We start from the raw sequence: 18,026 nt of genomic DNA on the forward strand, positions 1-18,026 counted from the left end.
AGAACTCTGAAAACAGCCGACCTAGTACAGGGAGTGCAGGAGATGGAACTCAGACAGCAGTCAGGCCTAGACTGAGGAACTCCCTGCCACAAGAGATCCAAAGGACTAGGGGTCCCACGGTACTTAGAACTAAATGCAAAGATTTAGCTCTCCTACAACACACACGGAATCAGTGTAACCTGCCTGATTAAGAGAATTTAGTGTGTTTGGGTTTGACTCTTCCAGGAGTAAAACGGAGAGAAGTTATTTCTCAATTGTTTCTTTGAAGGACTTGGGCCTAAGTGCCTCCTAGGTATCTAGGCATCTAACTCCCGTAGGTACCTAAATGTCACTGGGGATCTGGGCCTTAGATACCAGGGGGATGAAGGCCATGTGAACACCCAGGCATACAGATCAGAGCAGCGGTTCTCAAGCTTTCCCACCGTGGGGCCCTTCACTCCTCCATCGACCTGTTCCACAGTGGAAGCCCCTCCAGTCTAGCTGAGACTCCCCTCCAGCGTATCATGGGAAGGGGAGCAGCTCTGACACCTGCTCAACACCCCCAGCTTGAGAAGCCAGGACTCAGAGAAACGTATACGGCGCAAATCCAAGACAACCAGCACCCCCAGGGAAGGGGGGGGGGCGCTGCTCTGGCGGGGGGAGGAGAGACACTTTTCAGGGGGGTTGCTCTGGCAGGGGGGAGGCTGCTCTGGCGAGGCAAGGAGGACACTCTCCTGGGGGGCTGCTCTGGTGTGGGGGGGAGAGGACACTCTCCTGGGGGGGGCCGCTCTGGCAGGGGGGAGCGCTCTGGCGGGGGGGGAGACAGACACTCTTCGGGAGGGGTTGCTCGGGGAGGGGAGAACACTTTCCGGGGGGGGGGCCGCTCTGGCGCGGGGGGAGACGGACACTCTCCGGGGGGGGGCCGCTCTGGCGCGGGGGGGAGAGGACACTCTCCGGGGGGGGGCCGCTCTGGTGGGGGGGGGGGGAGAGAGGACACTCTCCGGGGGGGGCCGCTCTGGCGGGGGGGGGGGGGGGAGAGGACACTCTCTGGGGGGGGGCCGCTCTGGCGGGGGGGGGGAGAGGACACTCTCTGGGGGGGGGCCGCTCTGGCGGGGGGGGGAGAGGACACTCTCCGGGGGGGGCCGCTCTGGCGGGGGGGGGGGGGAGAGGACACTCTCCGGGGGGGGGCCGCTCTGGCGGGGGGGGGGGGAGAGGACACTCTCCGGGGGGGGCCGCTCTGGCGGGGGGGGGGGAGAGGACACTCTCCGGGGGGGGGGCCGCTCTGGCGGGGGGGGAGAGAGGACACTCTCCGGGGGGGGGAACCGCAGTACTCTCCAGGGGGGGCCGCTCCCACCTGCATGCCCCTCCAGCCTCGCTCCTTTCCGCTCGACCCTGTCCCCAGCCGAAATTTGGAAACTCCGCCCCCTCCCCCCCAGCCAATCACCGGGCAGCGCCCCGGGACGGCGCCGCCAATCAGGACGTACGCGCGCACGGGCTTACCGCGCCCAATCCAAGGGAAGCAAAGTGCAACGTGCCCGCGCTCCGATTGGCTGGAGCGAGGGGGGCGCTTTGACCAATTAGAACGTGGCTGGGAGGGGGACAGTGGCGACAACTGCCCGGCAGGTGGCCCCAAAGAGCTGTAATCTCAGGCGCGAACGGGGGGGGGCGAAAAATGTGCTCTACGACGCACGCGCAGTCAGGGTTAGGTTACCCCCACGTGCGGTGTGCACTTGCCTCTGCCCTAGCCCCCAGCTGGCCTGGCAGCAGCACCGGGGCACCCTGGGACCTCAGCTCCCTGCAGTGGGTGCAGGGTGCAGCAGTCGGTTAAGTTAGCTGGAATACATGGGCCAAAGGTGTTCACATCGCCCACTCACTGTCCAACAGCATTAAACAAGGTCCGGGGTAGAGACCTCAGCCTGCCTAGTGTCACAGCAAAGACAGCCCTGAAAACCCTCCCAGCCTTTCCTTAAAGAGGCAGAAAAGACGGGAAAACAGCGGAAGCCTTTGAAACGTAAAGGACCGAGTGAGGCTTTCGTTCTAGCACGTCCCTTGAGCTGCAGAGAGGCTTTCGAAGGAAAAGCCCCCTTGTCTGACAGCATCAAAGATGTATGCAGGGTCGGTCCCACGACAGTAGCGAGACAAGGCCGGGTGAGGGAATATCTTTTCCTGGACCAACGTCTGTTGGTGAGAGAGACGAGCTTCCTGAAGAAGAGCTCGAAAATCTGTCTTTCTCACCATCAGACGTTGGTCCAGTAAAAGATAATGACCTCACCCACCGAGTCTCAAAACATGGTATTGTTTCATATTCTCTGTGTGTATATAAAGTCTGCTGCAGTTTCCACGATATGCATCCAATGAAGTGAGCTGCAGCTCACGAAAGCTCATGCTCAAATAAATTGGTTAGTCTCTAAGGTGCCACAAGTCCTCCTTTTCTTTTTGTCCTTTCGCAGAAAAGCAAAGACCTTAACAAGGGCTGCGGTGGCTGTTATTACAGTCCGATCCCATTTCATCCCAGGTGGCATTTTGGATTTAGCTGGAGGAGGCAGATGTGTGATGCTATCTAGCTCCCTCTCTCTGACCTGGTCTGGTGAGGACATCTCTCTAAGATTAGGAGGATGAAGACCCAGGGACTTTGGAAACTGTGGGTGGCAGCCATGCTGGTGAAACTTGCTCCAGTGGCCTCCATCTGTTCTTCTGTCTTTTCTCCCCAAAGTCTTTTTCTTTAAGGACCAAAAAAAGGAGTGATGGGTGGACTAGCCCACCCCTTATTTTGTCCACCAATTAGGCCCAATATCTGACACATCCATTTTCATTCATTAATTTCTGGTTCCACTTCTATCTTCACCAAGCATGATTGCAAAATAATCCTTGAATCATATCAATGTGGCCTTTTTTGTTTGCACTAATGTAGTCTGTCAGGTTCTCTTGCATCTGTTCATTACAGTTATTATTGAAAAACAGCTTGACCTACTTTCCATCAACAATTGTTATTATAGGCTATTGTAACATCTTATGAACTTTCATGTACTTTTTACAATTGATCTCATGATTAGGGTAAATGTGTAGTCCCAATGATCACAAAATGAAAATTTTCTGCAGAACCCCCACCCCCGTCTTCTGAGCAGCACTTTTGTGGGTGTCCTCAGTAAACAGGGAGTCAGCCACCTTCTTGATTTTGTTTTGCTTCCGCTAGCCTCCCCCAAGAGTTGGTCACATTGTGTAACCTTGGCACACATGATATAATAGCTGGTATAGGGCAGGTTGCCAGCTGCTTGTTGTCCTTTTGCAGGGCCTGAAAAATACTGTTTTTGATCTTTTTTCCTCTTTCCAGTCCAATACATGCAAATACACCGGGTTAACGTGGGGAGAGATTGTTTCCTTGTATTTTTTTTTTTAAGGCTGCCTTTAAAGCCACCTTAAATCCCAGACATCCTGGGCCGCTTTCTGGGAGGAATCCTGAGTATTGAAACCGCTAGGCATGAGTTTGTGGCCAACGTGAGAGCAATGTGAAGCCATGTTTTGTGCCCAGTGTCGAGCGAGGGCACTGGGAACTGGATTTATGTAGATGCTGGTTTTCTTAAAGAGCTTCTGCTGGCCACTGAGTAATGACCTTCATGGAGGCAGGTGGAGGGAAAAGTTGTTTCTGTACGAAGCACTTAGGGAATGAGGCAGGATGTGGGGTGAAGGTTCAGAGGGTTTGGATCTGCCAATGAAGTTCTAACCCTGGAATGTCTGTATTGGGAGCAACTGACTAGCTCGGGGATTGGTGACAGGATAAAGAGCCTTTCACCTTTGTCAGTGATTCAAAGCCAGCCTAAAGTTATCTGATCTATGTGAAATGAGTTTGATGAGCCTCAGCCCAGAGGTCCCTCCACACCTATTACACGTGACACCGATTGGCCCCTATGTTGGCAGTCTCAGCAAGGAGGCAATGGCATGAATCAAGAATAGGTGTGCTGGGCACATGGGCGGCGTGTGAACCGCCAGCTGGGAGAGGCTAGCTCCCAGCCCCGCCCCTTTCACACACACACACACACACCCGGTCAGAGCCCAGAGGTCCTCCCAGCGCAGCTGCTGGCCCCCGCCCCAGGCTAGTGCCCCCAGCCCCAGAGCACTGGGAAGGTGGGCGGCGCAGGTGAGACCCAAGCTGGGGCCATGAAGACTATTGGAGCTGCGGCGGGGGGAAAGCAAAGGGGTAGTGGCCTGGAGTGGAGCATGGGCGGTGCCACACCTGGCTGTTTGGGGAGGCCCAGCCTCCCCCAGCCTACGATACTTACCGCCCAGGGCTGTGCCCACTGCACTCGTCTACTCTTGCCACATGCAAATTCCTCGTGAGGTGGGCAGGTTTCCCCCAGAACAACAGATCTTGACATTAGCCCCCCTTCGCGATGAATGGGGCAGTTCACAGCTCTCAGAGCTGCTGCACCAGGCTCTCTGCAGACTCAGGCAGACACCATTTGCTTCACATTTTCAAGCTTTCCCTTGCAGCCACGAGAGGTTGAGACCTACTTCCTTTTGAAAATGAAAGCTGCGTTTCTGATGTAGTCACCTGACTCAGGAAACCGCAACCCTTACGCACAGACCTAGAGTGCCTACTGTCTTCATCTGGGCCTGGCCAGGTCCTGAGGCAGAATTCATGAACGGTTGTGAAACACAATAAGATCCTCAGAGGGAAGGGAATATATATTGTTGTTACTAGTCATTATTTAGAATCAAATTAATATTCATTCATTTGCATGCAAACAGGATCTCGGGAAGCCAGAGGCAACCACTCCAGCTGGGAAAGAAGCCGAAGAACCACTCCAGAGTTGGGGTGACTTTAAAAAGGAAAAAAATGGGGCCAAGGTCCCAGAACCCCCAGAGCTGGAATCAGAACCATGGAAAGGCTCCCCAAAATGTCAGCCGGGGTAGCATTGGGGTGTCTGAATGACAGAGGCTTTGTGCTTCTGGCTGATGGCTCGGGAGCAACTTGCCATCTGTCATCCCTGCAGGTTTCCTGACAGCAGCGCGAGACTGGCTAGCACGGCGTGGCTCCAGCCCACGTCGCTACTTGCTGAGTGGCTCGATTGGATTGGATTTTAGCAATAACGAGGGTTCAGCTGTCAAACAAGGCAGCTGCAGGAGATTGCATGTGGGAAACTGAACAGGAAGAAGGCAAACAAGTCACCCTGCCCGCTGGGCTATGCCTGCACATGGAGACACGGAGAGCACACACACACTCTGAGCTATACATGCCAGATACACACCACATAGAGCTATATATGCATATAGGCTCTCATGCGTGCACAGCCAGGCGTGCACAGCCAGGTGTCCCCTCACCTAGGCACACACACACAAACAACCCCTGGATCCTAGATAAGGCTTGCATCCATCAAGCAGTTGTTTCCACTGACTCTGTTTGTAGCCTGGGGCTGGGGCTGACCCCTTGGTCACTGCCACACATCATGCCGAAGTGACGATGATTGCCCCACTGCGATTGGATCTGTCTCTGTGATGAATGGGGCCAGGCAGCCCCCTCCTTCGATCTGCCCAGCACCATGTGTTCAGCCACCAGGTGGCTGAGGTCTTTCACCTGTCAAGAGAGGGAGGTGTGACAGTGTCTGGGACAGCTGGACACCAGCAGCATGGAGAGGGCTAACGGGAAGGGCAGCTAGGGATGGTGGCTCCTCTGAAGGGCCCCGACACAGGTATTTTCCACCGGACCCTGCTCCCTGGAGATGGGGTTGAAACCGGGCAGTCCTCCAAGAGGTGGTAGAGGGCACCCTGAAGACTCCCACTCCCACTCGTGGGGGAGACCCCACAGACTCTGACTGCGGCGTCTCCCACTGGAAAAGAGACCTCCATAGAGAGGGGGGAGATCTGATGGACAGTAGGTTCCATAGTCCCACCAATGCCTCTGTCAAGCAAAGCCCGGCTTCCAGCCCCAGCTCCGGTCTGGAGTACGGGTGGAGAATGCAGGTAGGGCTGCCTGCGTCCACCCCCAAGTCATGGAGCTTGGCAAGGAGCTCAGAGCCACACCGATGCTGGCAACAGAGCAGTGAAAAGTTCCCCTTGGGGCGAAAGTAAACTGCAGCCCAGAGCTGTGTTTTCCCAGGCAGGCCAGCCACTGGCATGGAGTCAATGCGCTTTCTGTTGCTTCCCGAACACACACTGCTCTTTCTTTCTGTTCGGGTTGTTTGTTCAGCACCCCCCTGCCCCACACCCCCACTCAGTATCACCCTCCTCTGCAGCCCCAGGCAGAAGGAGCAGCATCCATTGCCTCTGGCTAAGGAATCGCCTCAGATTCCTTGGCTGAATTCCACTTGCTGCCTGGAAACACAAAGGATCCCAGCAAAGATTTACCTGGAACAGATCAGCCTCCCCACGAACCAGGGAGTCCCAGCAAACCCACCCCCCGTGACGTCAGCTGCTTCGAAGAGGAGTGTGGTCTGGCTGGCCAACCCGAAGGCCACACCCGCCCCCCCGCACCCTGGTTGGACTGGCTCCACCATCTTGGTTCCTTTGCTTATTCCCTGCATGTGAATGTTTCCTGGCTTGCTCTGTTTCCAGCCCCATTTGTTCCAGAGTCCCAGCCGTAGGACTCTGTCTTCCTTGTCCACCCCTGCCCCAAAGGTCATCAGAGAATCAGTATAACCCTAGAAATAAGTGGCTAGAACCCACTCCATCAGATGTATGAAGTAAAAGGTACAGGAGCAGGTATAAATACATGAAAGGATGTGGGTTGCTTTACCAAGTGTTACATCAGTCTAACGAGATAAATCAATTAACAGCAGGATACCAAGGGAGGAGAAATAACTTCTGAAGTGGTAAGAGAGTGGCCCATTACAGACAGTTGACAAGAAGGTGTGAGCAACAGTAGGGAGAAATTAGTATGGGGGAAATTAAGTTTAGGTTTTGTAATGACCCAGTCACTCCCAGTCTTTATTCAGGCCGAACCTGATGGTATCTAGTTCGCAAATTAATTCCAGTTCTGCAGCTTCACGTTGGAGTCTGGTTTTGAAGTTTTGTTGTTGAAGAATTGCCACTTTGAGGTCTGTTGTTGAGTGACCAGAGAGACTGAAGTGTTCTCCTACGGGTTTTTGAATGTTATGATTCCTGATGTCAGATTTGTGTCCATTTATTCTCGTGCATAGAGACTGTCCGGTTTGGCCAATGTATACAGCAGAGGAGTATAACCCTCTGGGAACTTGCCCTTTCATCCTGTATATAACTTGGGACACAGCGCCATCTAGTAGCTAGAGCAGGTACTCAGGACTCCTGGATTCCTGTCACGCTTCTCCCATTGATTCGCTGCGTGATCGCAGGCAGCCCACTTCCCCTCTCTATGCCTCAGTTTCCCCTTCTGCAAAACCGGGAGAATGATAAGTCCTTATCTCCTGGGGAGTAGCGAGGCCTAATTCATTCATGGCTTTAAGATCCTGATATGGGTAGCACCAGAGACAGGCAAAGCACTATCATCCCTGGGCCTTCTCAGTGCAGGCATAGCTAGGCACAAACTCCTTCTAGCTAGACGATCAGGGGCTGAAGGTTGTGCCAAGCGCTATGGGAAAGGCCATTTTCCTTAGATTTACACGCAGGTCCCAGATTTAGTCCACAGAGGTGAAATGACGTGCCAAGTCACCTCAGCAAGTCAGTGGCAGAGAACCCAGGAGTCCTGACTCCCCCTTTGCTGCTCTAACCCCTGCCCTGCCCTGCCTCTTGTATGCATAACCTGAGCAGTAGCCTTCAGGAGCTGTAGAGTGAGCAAACAGAACGGCTGACCTATAAAATGGCCCAACAGAAACGCTATTTTATGCAACACACAGTTAACCTATTGAACTGGCTGCCGCAGGACAGATGGATGGGTAGATAGACGGGATGTTAATGAGTCAAACGGTGGAGCGTGCGTCAAAAGAGCATCAGACGTGCAGACGGATAATAATCATGTCTACAGAGAAACCAGCTAGGATAAAAATAAGCAGAGCCACTAGCTCTTCAATTACAGGTGATTGCCAGACAGGGGTCAAGAAGACGCTTCTCTCCCTGGGATAGCATAGCACAGCTGGGGCTGCACCCTCAGAGCACTGGCCAGCAGAGAAGATCAGCCTGGATACACCACTGATCAGAGCTGCAGCAGCAGTTCCTATGTCACCAGGTCTGTGAATGGAAGGGGAAGCTGACTTGGGAGTCAGGTCTGGCATTCCTTCCTGGTTCCGCTACTGACTCACTGTGTGTCACTCGCTTCCCTCCCTGTGCCTCAGTTTCCCCCATCTGTAAAATGGGGATACGGGATCTTGGCCCACCTTTGGAGAGTGCTTTGAGATCTATGGCTGGATATTGCTAAGCATTAGTATTGTTAAAATTATAGCTAGTACCAAGCAGCTAAGAATGAATGAGCGCTCAGCTCCGTGGTCTTGAAATCTTGCCAGGAGCTAGGCGGGGCTGCTTATCTCGGAAGTAAACTAACCAGGCCTCATGCCCTCCAGAGCTGATCCAAGAGCTGGTTCCATCCACCGGGAGGGGAAAGGGGTGATATTCATGGCAGCTTTGGACCCAATTTCACTCCTTCCCTGGAGCTGCCCGGAAGTACTGTTTATACAAAAAGCGGAAGCTGAGCTTTGGGTGAAGGGGAATGGGTCAGATCAGCAGGGTTTAAAGACCACGTTCTGCCATCAGCTACAGCAGGGCAACCCCACTGCAGACAAGGGAAGTATGGGGCAGCAGGGGCAGCATATGGCCCTTCAGATAGATACAATTTCTGCTTGCTGGAGCTTCACATGTTAGCCTCGTCCTAACCCATAACGCAACAGATTGCAATGGGGCACTGCTGCCTCTGGGACCGTGACAGTAGGATCTTATAGGGTCCCTGGATTCCATACTCCTCCTCTCGGCCATTACTCTGATGTTGTCCCTGCTGAGACGGCAGCAGGGCAAGGTGGGAAACAGGAGACCGACGAGGCTCAAGCCTTGGGCCTGGCGCGGGCGGGTGCCGAGAAGGGGGCAGGCTGCAGAGGAAAGCAGAGATGGAGGAAGGACCGAGGCAGAGATGCACAGAAAGAGGAACCGGTCTGGCAACCAGTTTAGCCAGAGTCTAGTTTCGACTAATCCCTAGAAGGCAAGAATAGCGAACATACAATATCCTGCTAGGCAAACGGCACCAGCCGCTTTAACCCTTTGCTGCCCAAGCATCAGGGTGTCAGGCCACCTAGAGACCCTCCCCCTAGCAACCCCACGCTGGAGAAGCCCCTGCCCCTTCCTTTCCCCATGCCCCAGGTGAGCGTAACCTGAGCTGTTGTAGAAAGTCAGTGGCAGCAGCTGCCCAGATCAGGTTTCCCCTGTCATGAATATTCAGCACTCCCCTGGCCCAGCCTCTGTTACTATTTACTTAGGCAGGAGTGGCTGGATCTCGGGTTAACCTTGACACAGAGCAAAAGGGAGCAACAGGTAAAACAGCAGCTCCCCTGCACCTGCCTCCACATGCACCTGAGATGTGACAGTCGCAGTCCCCACCCTCTCCGGGCGCAGTGCAGCCCCTCAGTCCGCAATAGCGCCCTGGAGCTGTCCCAGCCCCCGGTTCCCTCTCTCCTGCCACTGAGTGCTCCCTTGGGGAGCAGAACGCAACCAGCAAGGGGCTGAATCGAAGCAGGTACGTTGGCCAGGGTGTTTGGGGGAATGGGGGGCAGGAGAGGGAAACCTGAGCCCCGACGTCGTGCCTCAGTGCCTCCATGAATGTTTCATTGATTAGTACTGCCGAGGACCGGCCAACCTGGTGCCGAGCACCTTGAGCTCTGGGGAAGTTGAGGGCGCTCAGCCCCTGGCAGGATCGGGCCTGAAGCCAGCTTCAGGAGGTGGCAGGCTTGACCATGATCCAGGGAGGATCTGGACGGCTTGTGGGGGAGTCGGAGCCTTTCCCCTCAAGTGGGACCTGTTACCTCTAGCCCAGGCTGGCAGTGACCAAAAGCTGCTCCTGTGTGATTGGGATCCATGGGAATTGGGGCGGCGGGGGGGTGGGGAGGGGAGCGCATTAGGGGCATTCATTTGTTGCCATCTCAACAGGGAGGCCAAGGAGTCAATGGGCCAGGGAGACTCAACTCTTCTTAGCCCTGGAGATGGAGGCACATGGCAAGGGGGGCATTTTGGGGGCATGGTTACCTTGTCACTCCCCTGGCTAGCCCTGATCGGTAGCTATCACTGGCCATCAACCCAGCAGCTTTCACGGGATGCTTTTTTGGTAAAGGTTCAGCCTTCCCAGGTGGAACAGACAGCTGGTGCCTAACGGGGCGGGGAGGGCTAGCTCAGTGGTTTGAGCATTGGCCTGCTAAACCCAGGGTTGTGAGTTGAATCCTTGAGGGGGCCATTTAGGGATCTGGGGCAAAAAATTGGGGATTGGTCCTGCTTTGAGCAGGGGGTTGGACTAGTTGACCTCCTGAAGTCCCTTCCAACCCTGAGATTCTATGATTTCTATAACCCACTAGCCCAATTCATCCCTGACTAGATCTGCTGAAGTCTCTCTGGGGCCTCTCCGGGACAGACCTAATGACAGCAGCACCTGCCCTAAAGAGCCCAATGGAGGGGAAAACATTGAGTTTGTTCCATGCAAAATGAGCTTAATCCTTGGCCTGCTGGTTGCCAAACGAATGCTAAGGGGGTGGGGGTGTAGAGATACTGGCCATTTGAAGCCCCTGAAGGGTTATACCAGCCCTCCCCCGTGCTGGGGCTGCCCCCCATCATATGCAAACACCAGGTAGAGAATCTCCTGCTTGGGGTAAGGCTGGGTAGGTTTTGGAGCGGCCAGTGGGAATTCTGGAGGGTTGTTTAGGGGGTAGGTAACAGCAGGAGAGGAGTCTCATCTCACAGGCCCCCAGGAAGCGCTGCATGGAGAAGGTCTCTCGTGCCATCAGCAGAGCAAATGGGCCACTCAGGGCACTGAGAGAGTGAATATGGGGGGAGGGGTAATCGGGGGGGATCCAGAGGGCAGAGATCTCCGACACTGGAAACCTTCCTCACCAGGCATGAGGAACTAGCCCCCCCAATATACCCCTGCCTGGGCTCTGCTATTCTGCCTGAGCTATGAATGTTTAACTTGCTGAAATATCTGATGGACCTGGCCCAAGGTTATTGCTACTTCTCACGGGATGTGCCCTCTCGTCACCCGCTACCTGTGAAGGCTGCCTGTGCTGAAATCTCCCTCCTCCCCCCCCCCCCCCCGGCTGATGTAACACCGACCGCCCAGCTTGCAGGAACTCCGCCACTCGGTCACAAGGCTGCAGAGGGGAAATGGAGCCCCTATGGCTAACAGCACCTGTGGGGGCTCAGGCCCGTCTCAGGTATGCTGTGCTCAGGGAGGAGGCAAGAAGACAGTTGAGCAGAGAAGCCCAGGGAATTGCTGGCCAGATCCTCTGGCAACCTCCCTGTGTCCTCTCCCCTCCCTCACATTGTAAGGAGAAAAGAAAAGGAGGACTTGTGGCACCTTAGAGACTAACCAATTTATTTGAGCATAAGCTTTCGTGAGCTACAGCTCTCACGAAAGCTTATGCTCAAATAAATTGGTTAGTCTCTAAGGTGCCACAAGTCCTCCTTTTCTTTTTGCGAATACAGACTAACATGGCTGTTACTCTGAAACCTGTCATTGTAAGGAGAGTGATCACTTTAGATAAGCTATTACCAGCAGGAGAGTGGGGTGGGGGGGAGAGAAAACCTTTTGTAGTGGTAAACACCCATTTTTTCATGTTTTGTGTGTATAAAAAGATCTTCTATACTTTCCACAGTATGCACCTGATGAAGTGAGCTGTAGGTCACGAAAGCTTATGCTCAAATAAATTGGTTCATCTCTAAGGTGCCACAAGTCCTCCTTTTCTCAGTACAGGAGGTCACTGCACGTGACCGTGGGTTCCACTTCCCCAGAGAGACCCACTGGATTTCAGGGCCAGGGTGACTTTGACTGGGATTTGGCTACTGGGCTCATTTCTGATATGGGAATTTTCCCTGTACGTTTATTTGGGGGAGGGCGGGGGGGGGGGGGGCTAGTGGTGGGTGTGTCCTTCTGTGACTGTGCCTGCCACTGTTTGCACTTTACCCGGGGATCTCTGCGTACGCATGGGTCTGTTTGAAGGTGGATGTACAGCCACGCTACGTATGCGTGCGCTGGATTCTCAGCAGGTGCATGCAGGTCTGCACAAGAGCGGCTGTGCATACGGGTGCCCAGACAGACAGACAGACTGAGCACTGTGGGTGGTAAGAGCTCAACATAGGGCCGATTGGGTGTCCAGCAGCTCTGTACGGGATGTTCGCGGGGCAGCTTCTCGCCCCGAGTGGGACGGCAACAGAGCACCCTCTCTTGCTCTCCAGCTTGGAGCTGAGGGTGTGAACAAGTGCAATCTGCAAAGGAGCCTGGGGGAAGCGACCAGGCTCTGGGCTGGGATAGGGACAATGCTAACAAGGGGTGCGGGGGGGCGGCGTCCTTGAACCTATGCCAGGGTTCCAACCTCAGCCTGACGCAGGGGCCCCGAGTTCGACGTTTATCCTCAGCACCCCACCCCCTCGCCCTTCTCCCTGCCCTCCGCTCCCAAACGGTGACGCAACCCCACCAGCTGGCCGGCGTTCACACCGGAATGGGAGAGGTGCCCCCGCAGAGCCAGGCGCCCGAAACACCCCCTGTCTAATGCCCTGTCTGTCATTCACACTGCTTCCAACAGAACCCCACCTGGGTTAACCCTTTGGGGACTAGGCCCAAGTTTCTATCGGTTACGTAAAGACAAATCCAGGTGAGCTGCGTCAAAGCCAACAGAATGGCAGCAGCTCTACCGTGGGGTGACTCTGGCCCACAGCCCCTAAAACCAAGCTGCCTCTATCAGCGGGTGCTGTTCTGTAGGGCAGTGGCGAATGGACTTGGTGATCGAACAGGCCTTTTCGACAGCTAACAACCCCAGTGCTGCACATCTTCCTTGGCAGTCAGCCTGCTATGGACAGATAGGGGGAGACCAGTTCGCCACGGAGTGGGCCAGTTTTTCTTACCCTTCCGTGGCTGCACAAATGGACGGACCGACCCAAGGGAGGCCGCCCAGCTGCACCCATGTTAGGTTTTTCCGACTCACTCCAGTATATTGCTGAATGTCGGCAAGAGCTCTGCTGTCTCTCTAGGTCAGGCAGGGCTGATGCGCCTGTGTACAGGACACCCCATGAGGGACTGACCATCTCCCTCCCCCCTCCTGGCTGCCACCCTGGCTACAGAGCGATTGAATGTTTCTATACAAACAGCTGGAGGGAGTGATCAAAGGGTGAGATACGCCTTCAGCAAACACCCAGATAGGATCATGCCGGAGGCTGTTGCCGTCCAGGAAAAAAGCAGGGTGGAACTCAAGGACTTGAAACTGTAGGGACTAGCAGCAGGAGCATTGATTAGACCCGATCTGGGCATCAGGAGACCTGGACTCTATTTCTGGCTCTACCCTTGGAATATGTCACTTTGCCATGACTCAGTTTCCCCATCTGTAAAATAGGGATGAACAGGAAATGGATCATCGTTACTCTGGCCAAATTTCCAAACAGAGTGAGTTTTACCTTGGGGCTTCAGGACTGGGTCTTTCATATGGACAAAATGCCTACAGAACCCAGAGATGGCCCAGTTCAATAGAATTATTCAACAGGTTTTTCCGATTACTGGGAGCATGCTTAGGCGTGGCAAGACAGGATAAGAGATGGGCCGTGGCCCCACACCATCTTCTGTCAAATTAAGACAGGATGCAACAACTGAGAGTAGCAAAGAATTGGCCAGGGGAGAGAGGGGGAGAAAAGTAGCAATGAGAACATGGACTGACGTGGGCAAAGATAAATGGTTTGGAGGCGGCTCTTTGACGTGCCGTAGTGACTATAGGCCCCAGGCAAGATCAGGGCTCCATTGTGCTAGGCACTGTGCAAACACATTGCAAGAGAGTCCCTGCTCTGATGTTTAAGTAGACCAGAGAAGCAACAGAGAGAGGGATCAGAGGCACAGACAGGGGTAGTGACATGGGCCAGTGTCCCACCGCAGATCAGCAGATCAGCCGGGAGTGGAACCCCCCCCCCCCAGGCCTCCTGCCTCCAAAGCTAGTGCCCTAGCATCTTGCAAATGAATAGCTCCCGCTACGTGCGCTGAAGGCTCGCTGTGCCAGGCTGCGGCATCACGTTGCAGTGAGTCGAGGCTGCAAACCCAGCGCCACAAAGTGACAGCTGCGGGGGCCGCCGCTCCTTTGACCTGGGTCTCCCCCGAGGCCTTGCTGAGACTTGGCTAAGTTTTGAGCCCTGAGTTTCCCTCACAGCAACCATTGCAGCAGCTTCTTCAGAAACAACCGCAGGGGGAATGCCCATGCTCAGTGACCGAGCAGGTAGCCCTGCCACCTGCCAAACCCAGGCTCCGTTCCTGCTCCTCCTCCTCCTCTGTTGTTGGCAACGTTGGTCTTTGTGGGGGGGAGGGAAAGGGAATGGCCCTCTCCCTGGGGGGCAATGGGCTCTGAAGGGAATCTCAGCCAGCAGGGGGATGGTCATGCTGACCCACGACCATGAAAGGGGACAAGCAAAAGTGAAGACAAATCAGATGGCACAGAATGGATAATGTAGTATATTGGCTTGTGTGCACAATCAATGCTGCCCTCTAATGATCAGCCCACAGGGTAGAAAAGGGACCGGTCTTTACTCTGCCATCTGAAGGGGCTCTCCCTTAGCATAGCTGCGGTTTTGGAGCTGAAGATCTAGGGGTCTCATCTACATTCCAAGGGAGGGCATGGTGTAAAATTGATCCGATTGTCCAGGCAAACAATAAACCCTAGGAAAAGGTCTGCTAACCTATCTGCCTTCTCTCTAGAGACACGCTCCTCTGCCACCAGAGAGGAGAAACCACCATGGCAGAGAACTACAGCTGGTGGAAGCTCACCTTCCTGCGGAAGAAGAAATCCACCCCCAAGGTCCTGTACGAGAGCCCAGACATCTATGCCAACGAGAACCACCAGGAGGCCACACGGACAGAGGTGGGGAGAGATGATGGCGCCGAGAGTGAATTCAATGTCCGGCTGGAGAAGATCGTGGATAAGAACACAAAAGGCAAACATGTCAAGGTCTCCAACTCCGGGCGCTTCAAGGAGAAGAAGAAAGTGCGATCCACGCTGGCTGAAAACCCCAACCTCTTCACTGATGGCGAGCAGGAGGAGAAGTGAGGCAGGGGAAAGCGGGCATTTGGGGGAAAGCGCTGCAGGGTGGAACCAACGCCCTGAGGCCATTGCGCATGGACCCTTCACGACTCAGAGCCAGCCTAGATGTCAATTCTGTTCTCTCCGCAAATGAAGTAATGAGGGGGCAGGGACCGCCCCGCTGTAGATTTCAAAGACTTTCGGTTCTGATGTGCACTCACAAAGGAGAAAGGACTCGATACTTTTTATTTAATACCAATCATATTTAAAATAAATGCCACTGGGTGATCGTCACGAGATGGAGGCACCCAAGTCTCGCTCTGAAGCCTTGGAGGTGGGGAGGAGTCAAACACAGGGCAGTTCAGAGGCCCCTTGCAAACACTCTCAGTAGTGCCCAAGGGCTCAGAAGTAGCGGTCAGCTGCAGGTGGCCATGGGATGGGAGGAGCCAGCTGATTCTCATCCACCATTCTACCACTGCACCTAGAAGATGGCTGAGAAGAGCTAGGAACTTCAGCTGGCTCTGCCCTGGGGGATTTCACAGCAACTAGCCTCAGCTCTGTCCGCACCCACTGACACGGGAAAGGTAAACGTAAGGCTGGCTGGGAAACAGGGTTGCACCTTTTAATACCACAGAGATTCCCTGGCCTGGGAAAGAGAAATACTTGGCCACAGGCAGTCACCAGCTGAACTGGTGGAGGCAGAACTGGGAATAGGACCCAGGATCCTCATTTCCTGGATAGCAGCACTCAGCCAGTTGAGCTAAAGGAGAACCAACCTTAGCTGGAGCAAGAACGTTTCTTGGCCTTCAGTTACTACAGACCAACACTTGAGTAGATCTGATCTTCCAGCCAGCGGGGGCACGGGGGTAAGACAACTAAAGATTCCACTGATAGGAGAAACTGCGGCCAGTCGGGTGGGGGGTCTGGGGGCTTTGGAACGGGGCTACAGCCCTGAGAGCTTATTTTCTTTGACTCACTGTTGGGCACTGGTTGATGTAGAAACCAGCTGGAGTCTGCTAGGGTGACTCTCTAAGAGAGGACAGATGGTCTAGTGGTTAGCACAGGAGCACCGGAACTGAGAAAGCCTGGATTCTATTCCCACCTCTGCCTCTAGCTATGCCTCAGTTTCCTGCTATGAGCACGAAGGGGCCATCTTTCGAGTCAGCTTTTGGACCATAATCTTGCTTTGACGTTTCCTTCTCCACAGGTAAAAAAACGCTCAAGGACATGCTAATGTTCCCCGTAACTTAAATTCAAGGTTATTTGTTAACTTCTTTCCCTGCATTCATCTGCCTCTGAGTGGCTACCAGCCACAAATAGCTGGCAGCCCAGGTGGACTTTAGCAGCAGAGATTCTAATAACTCACTCATCAAGCCATTTTGCACTCATAAAATCTGCATGTTTTGCTGAACTTCGTGCACGGGAGCAGTTGCTGAATTCACGTGGTTTCTGGCAGAAGCGCCTGATGCAATGATGCAGAATTCTCTCCCCCCTCCACTGGGTTACAAAAGGAAAAGTTTGATGGCCCTTTTAATTTCCAAGAGCCATTTTGCTGCTGATACTTTAGAGGCCTTGATCTTCCTGGCTGGTGCTTTTTTCATGTTCAGTCGCTAATTCAGGGGGCGGGCAGTTAAAAGGTGAACTGTTCCCCGTGCTGGGGAGACTGAGAGTTGGCCACCCTATGCACAGTGTAGGTGGTGGCGTGGGGGGAGAGGGGGAAGGTAACACCTTGCACCCTTAAGAGACAAAACATGCTTGTAGTTAGGGCTCATAGCCGGAAGAGGCATCTTCTGTAAGTGTTTGTAAATGTTCTTTGTTAATAAACAAACCTGAAAACAAAGGAAGCTCAGTGGTTGATCCATGAAAACACCCCAGGGTTGGACCAGATGGAAACCTGTTCTGCTTGAAAAGATCGAGGGACCCTAACTCTCCACCCCTGCACAAGGGAGTAGGTGATACGGTTTCTAAATTAAGGGAGGTGGTGTCTCCCTGCTCCTAGCTGTACGTAATGAGTCTTCAGGGCCTAACTGGTGCCACCGTTGAGCCTATGGAATGCTATCTTCAGGACTCTACGGAGGCCGTAGAGGTGAAGCGCGCATGCAGACGTACTGGGGGAGCTCCAGAGAAACGGGGGTAGTGCTCTAGGAGGAGGGTGCATTCGTGCAGAGCTCTCCAGGTCCAGTACCGCTTCAGCGGGATGCATTCAGACACACCATTTCAGCCAAAGCCATACTCACGCACACACAGCCCTGTCGCTTCCTCTCATGTTATCGGTGCCCAGCATGGACTCCCTCCCTCCCCCCCCCCATCTCCTGATGCCAGGAGTCAAACCTGCTGCCCCAGCAGACAGGAGGGCGAGGCGAATCAGGCTGGGCCCCTCCTTGTCTGAGCATTGTGATCAACACAAAGTTTCACAGGGACGCTCAAAAAGATTTTCTGTTTATTAGCAGGGAGTGGCTGAGCCTGAAGCTGAAAGAAAGTAGTGACCTTCTAATTATTATAAAGGCCATATTATCCTACCAGCTTTGATTCAGACAGCCCCCTTCCCCAATATTTAGCCACTCTACAAACACATAGCCCCTAGATAACCCAGGCATATTGTGTTCCCCAGCAGCCTCCACCCTTATAGCTTGTTACCAAAATAAACAGAAGAAGAATTCTGCAGACACACAAGGTGTTCTTTGTCCCAGACAAGCGATCAGTGAGAACCAGGGATCCTTGAACAGGTGGGTGGAGAGGAAGAAGGATGTAACTATTGGCTAAGACCTATGGGGATGGAGAAGGAAAGGCAGGAGGCCTCTGCAGATCTGTTTACACAGCAGCCCATGCTGCAGCATCTGGGCACTTGCAACACTATTTGAAAGCAAAATTCAAGCTGCAAGTGGCAGCTTGCTGCCCATCAGCGGC

At 54.0% G+C, this 18,026-nt stretch overlaps 2 protein-coding genes across 3 annotated transcripts in view; one reads left to right on the forward strand and one right to left on the reverse strand.

Annotated features, from left to right (window-relative positions):
- Positions 1 to 18,026, reverse strand: part of CDK5RAP3 (CDK5 regulatory subunit associated protein 3) — a 28,644-nt gene that overhangs the window by 10,566 nt on the left and 52 nt on the right. The window contains exon 1 of one of the 2 annotated variants that reach the window (XM_048830314.2): positions 1,334 to 1,425. The exons of the other annotated variant lie outside the window; for it this stretch is intronic. Coding sequence (XP_048686271.1) covers positions 1,334 to 1,339 — 6 coding nt within the window. The 5' untranslated portion in view covers positions 1,340 to 1,425. Of the gene's footprint in view, positions 1 to 1,333; positions 1,426 to 18,026 lie in introns of those variants that run through there. 2 annotated transcript variants of the gene reach the window in all.
- PRR15L (proline rich 15 like) lies at positions 9,356 to 16,959 on the forward strand. The gene is made up of 2 exons (XM_048830321.2): positions 9,356 to 9,604; positions 14,798 to 16,959. Exon 2 carries the CDS (start codon positions 14,835 to 14,837, stop codon positions 15,144 to 15,146), a length of 312 nt encoding a protein of 103 aa, XP_048686278.2. The 5' UTR covers positions 9,356 to 9,604; positions 14,798 to 14,834; the 3' UTR covers positions 15,147 to 16,959.

This window comes from Caretta caretta, chromosome 27 (assembly GCF_965140235.1).
Source record: "Caretta caretta isolate rCarCar2 chromosome 27, rCarCar1.hap1, whole genome shotgun sequence".
Lineage (NCBI taxonomy): Eukaryota > Metazoa > Chordata > Testudines > Cheloniidae > Caretta > Caretta caretta.

What these genes read in the sequence shown, in the direction of transcription:
- PRR15L (XM_048830321.2), top strand. Translation starts at nt 14,835, where the DNA reads ATGGCAGAGAACTACAGCTGGTGGAAGCTCACCTTCCTGCGGAAGAAG.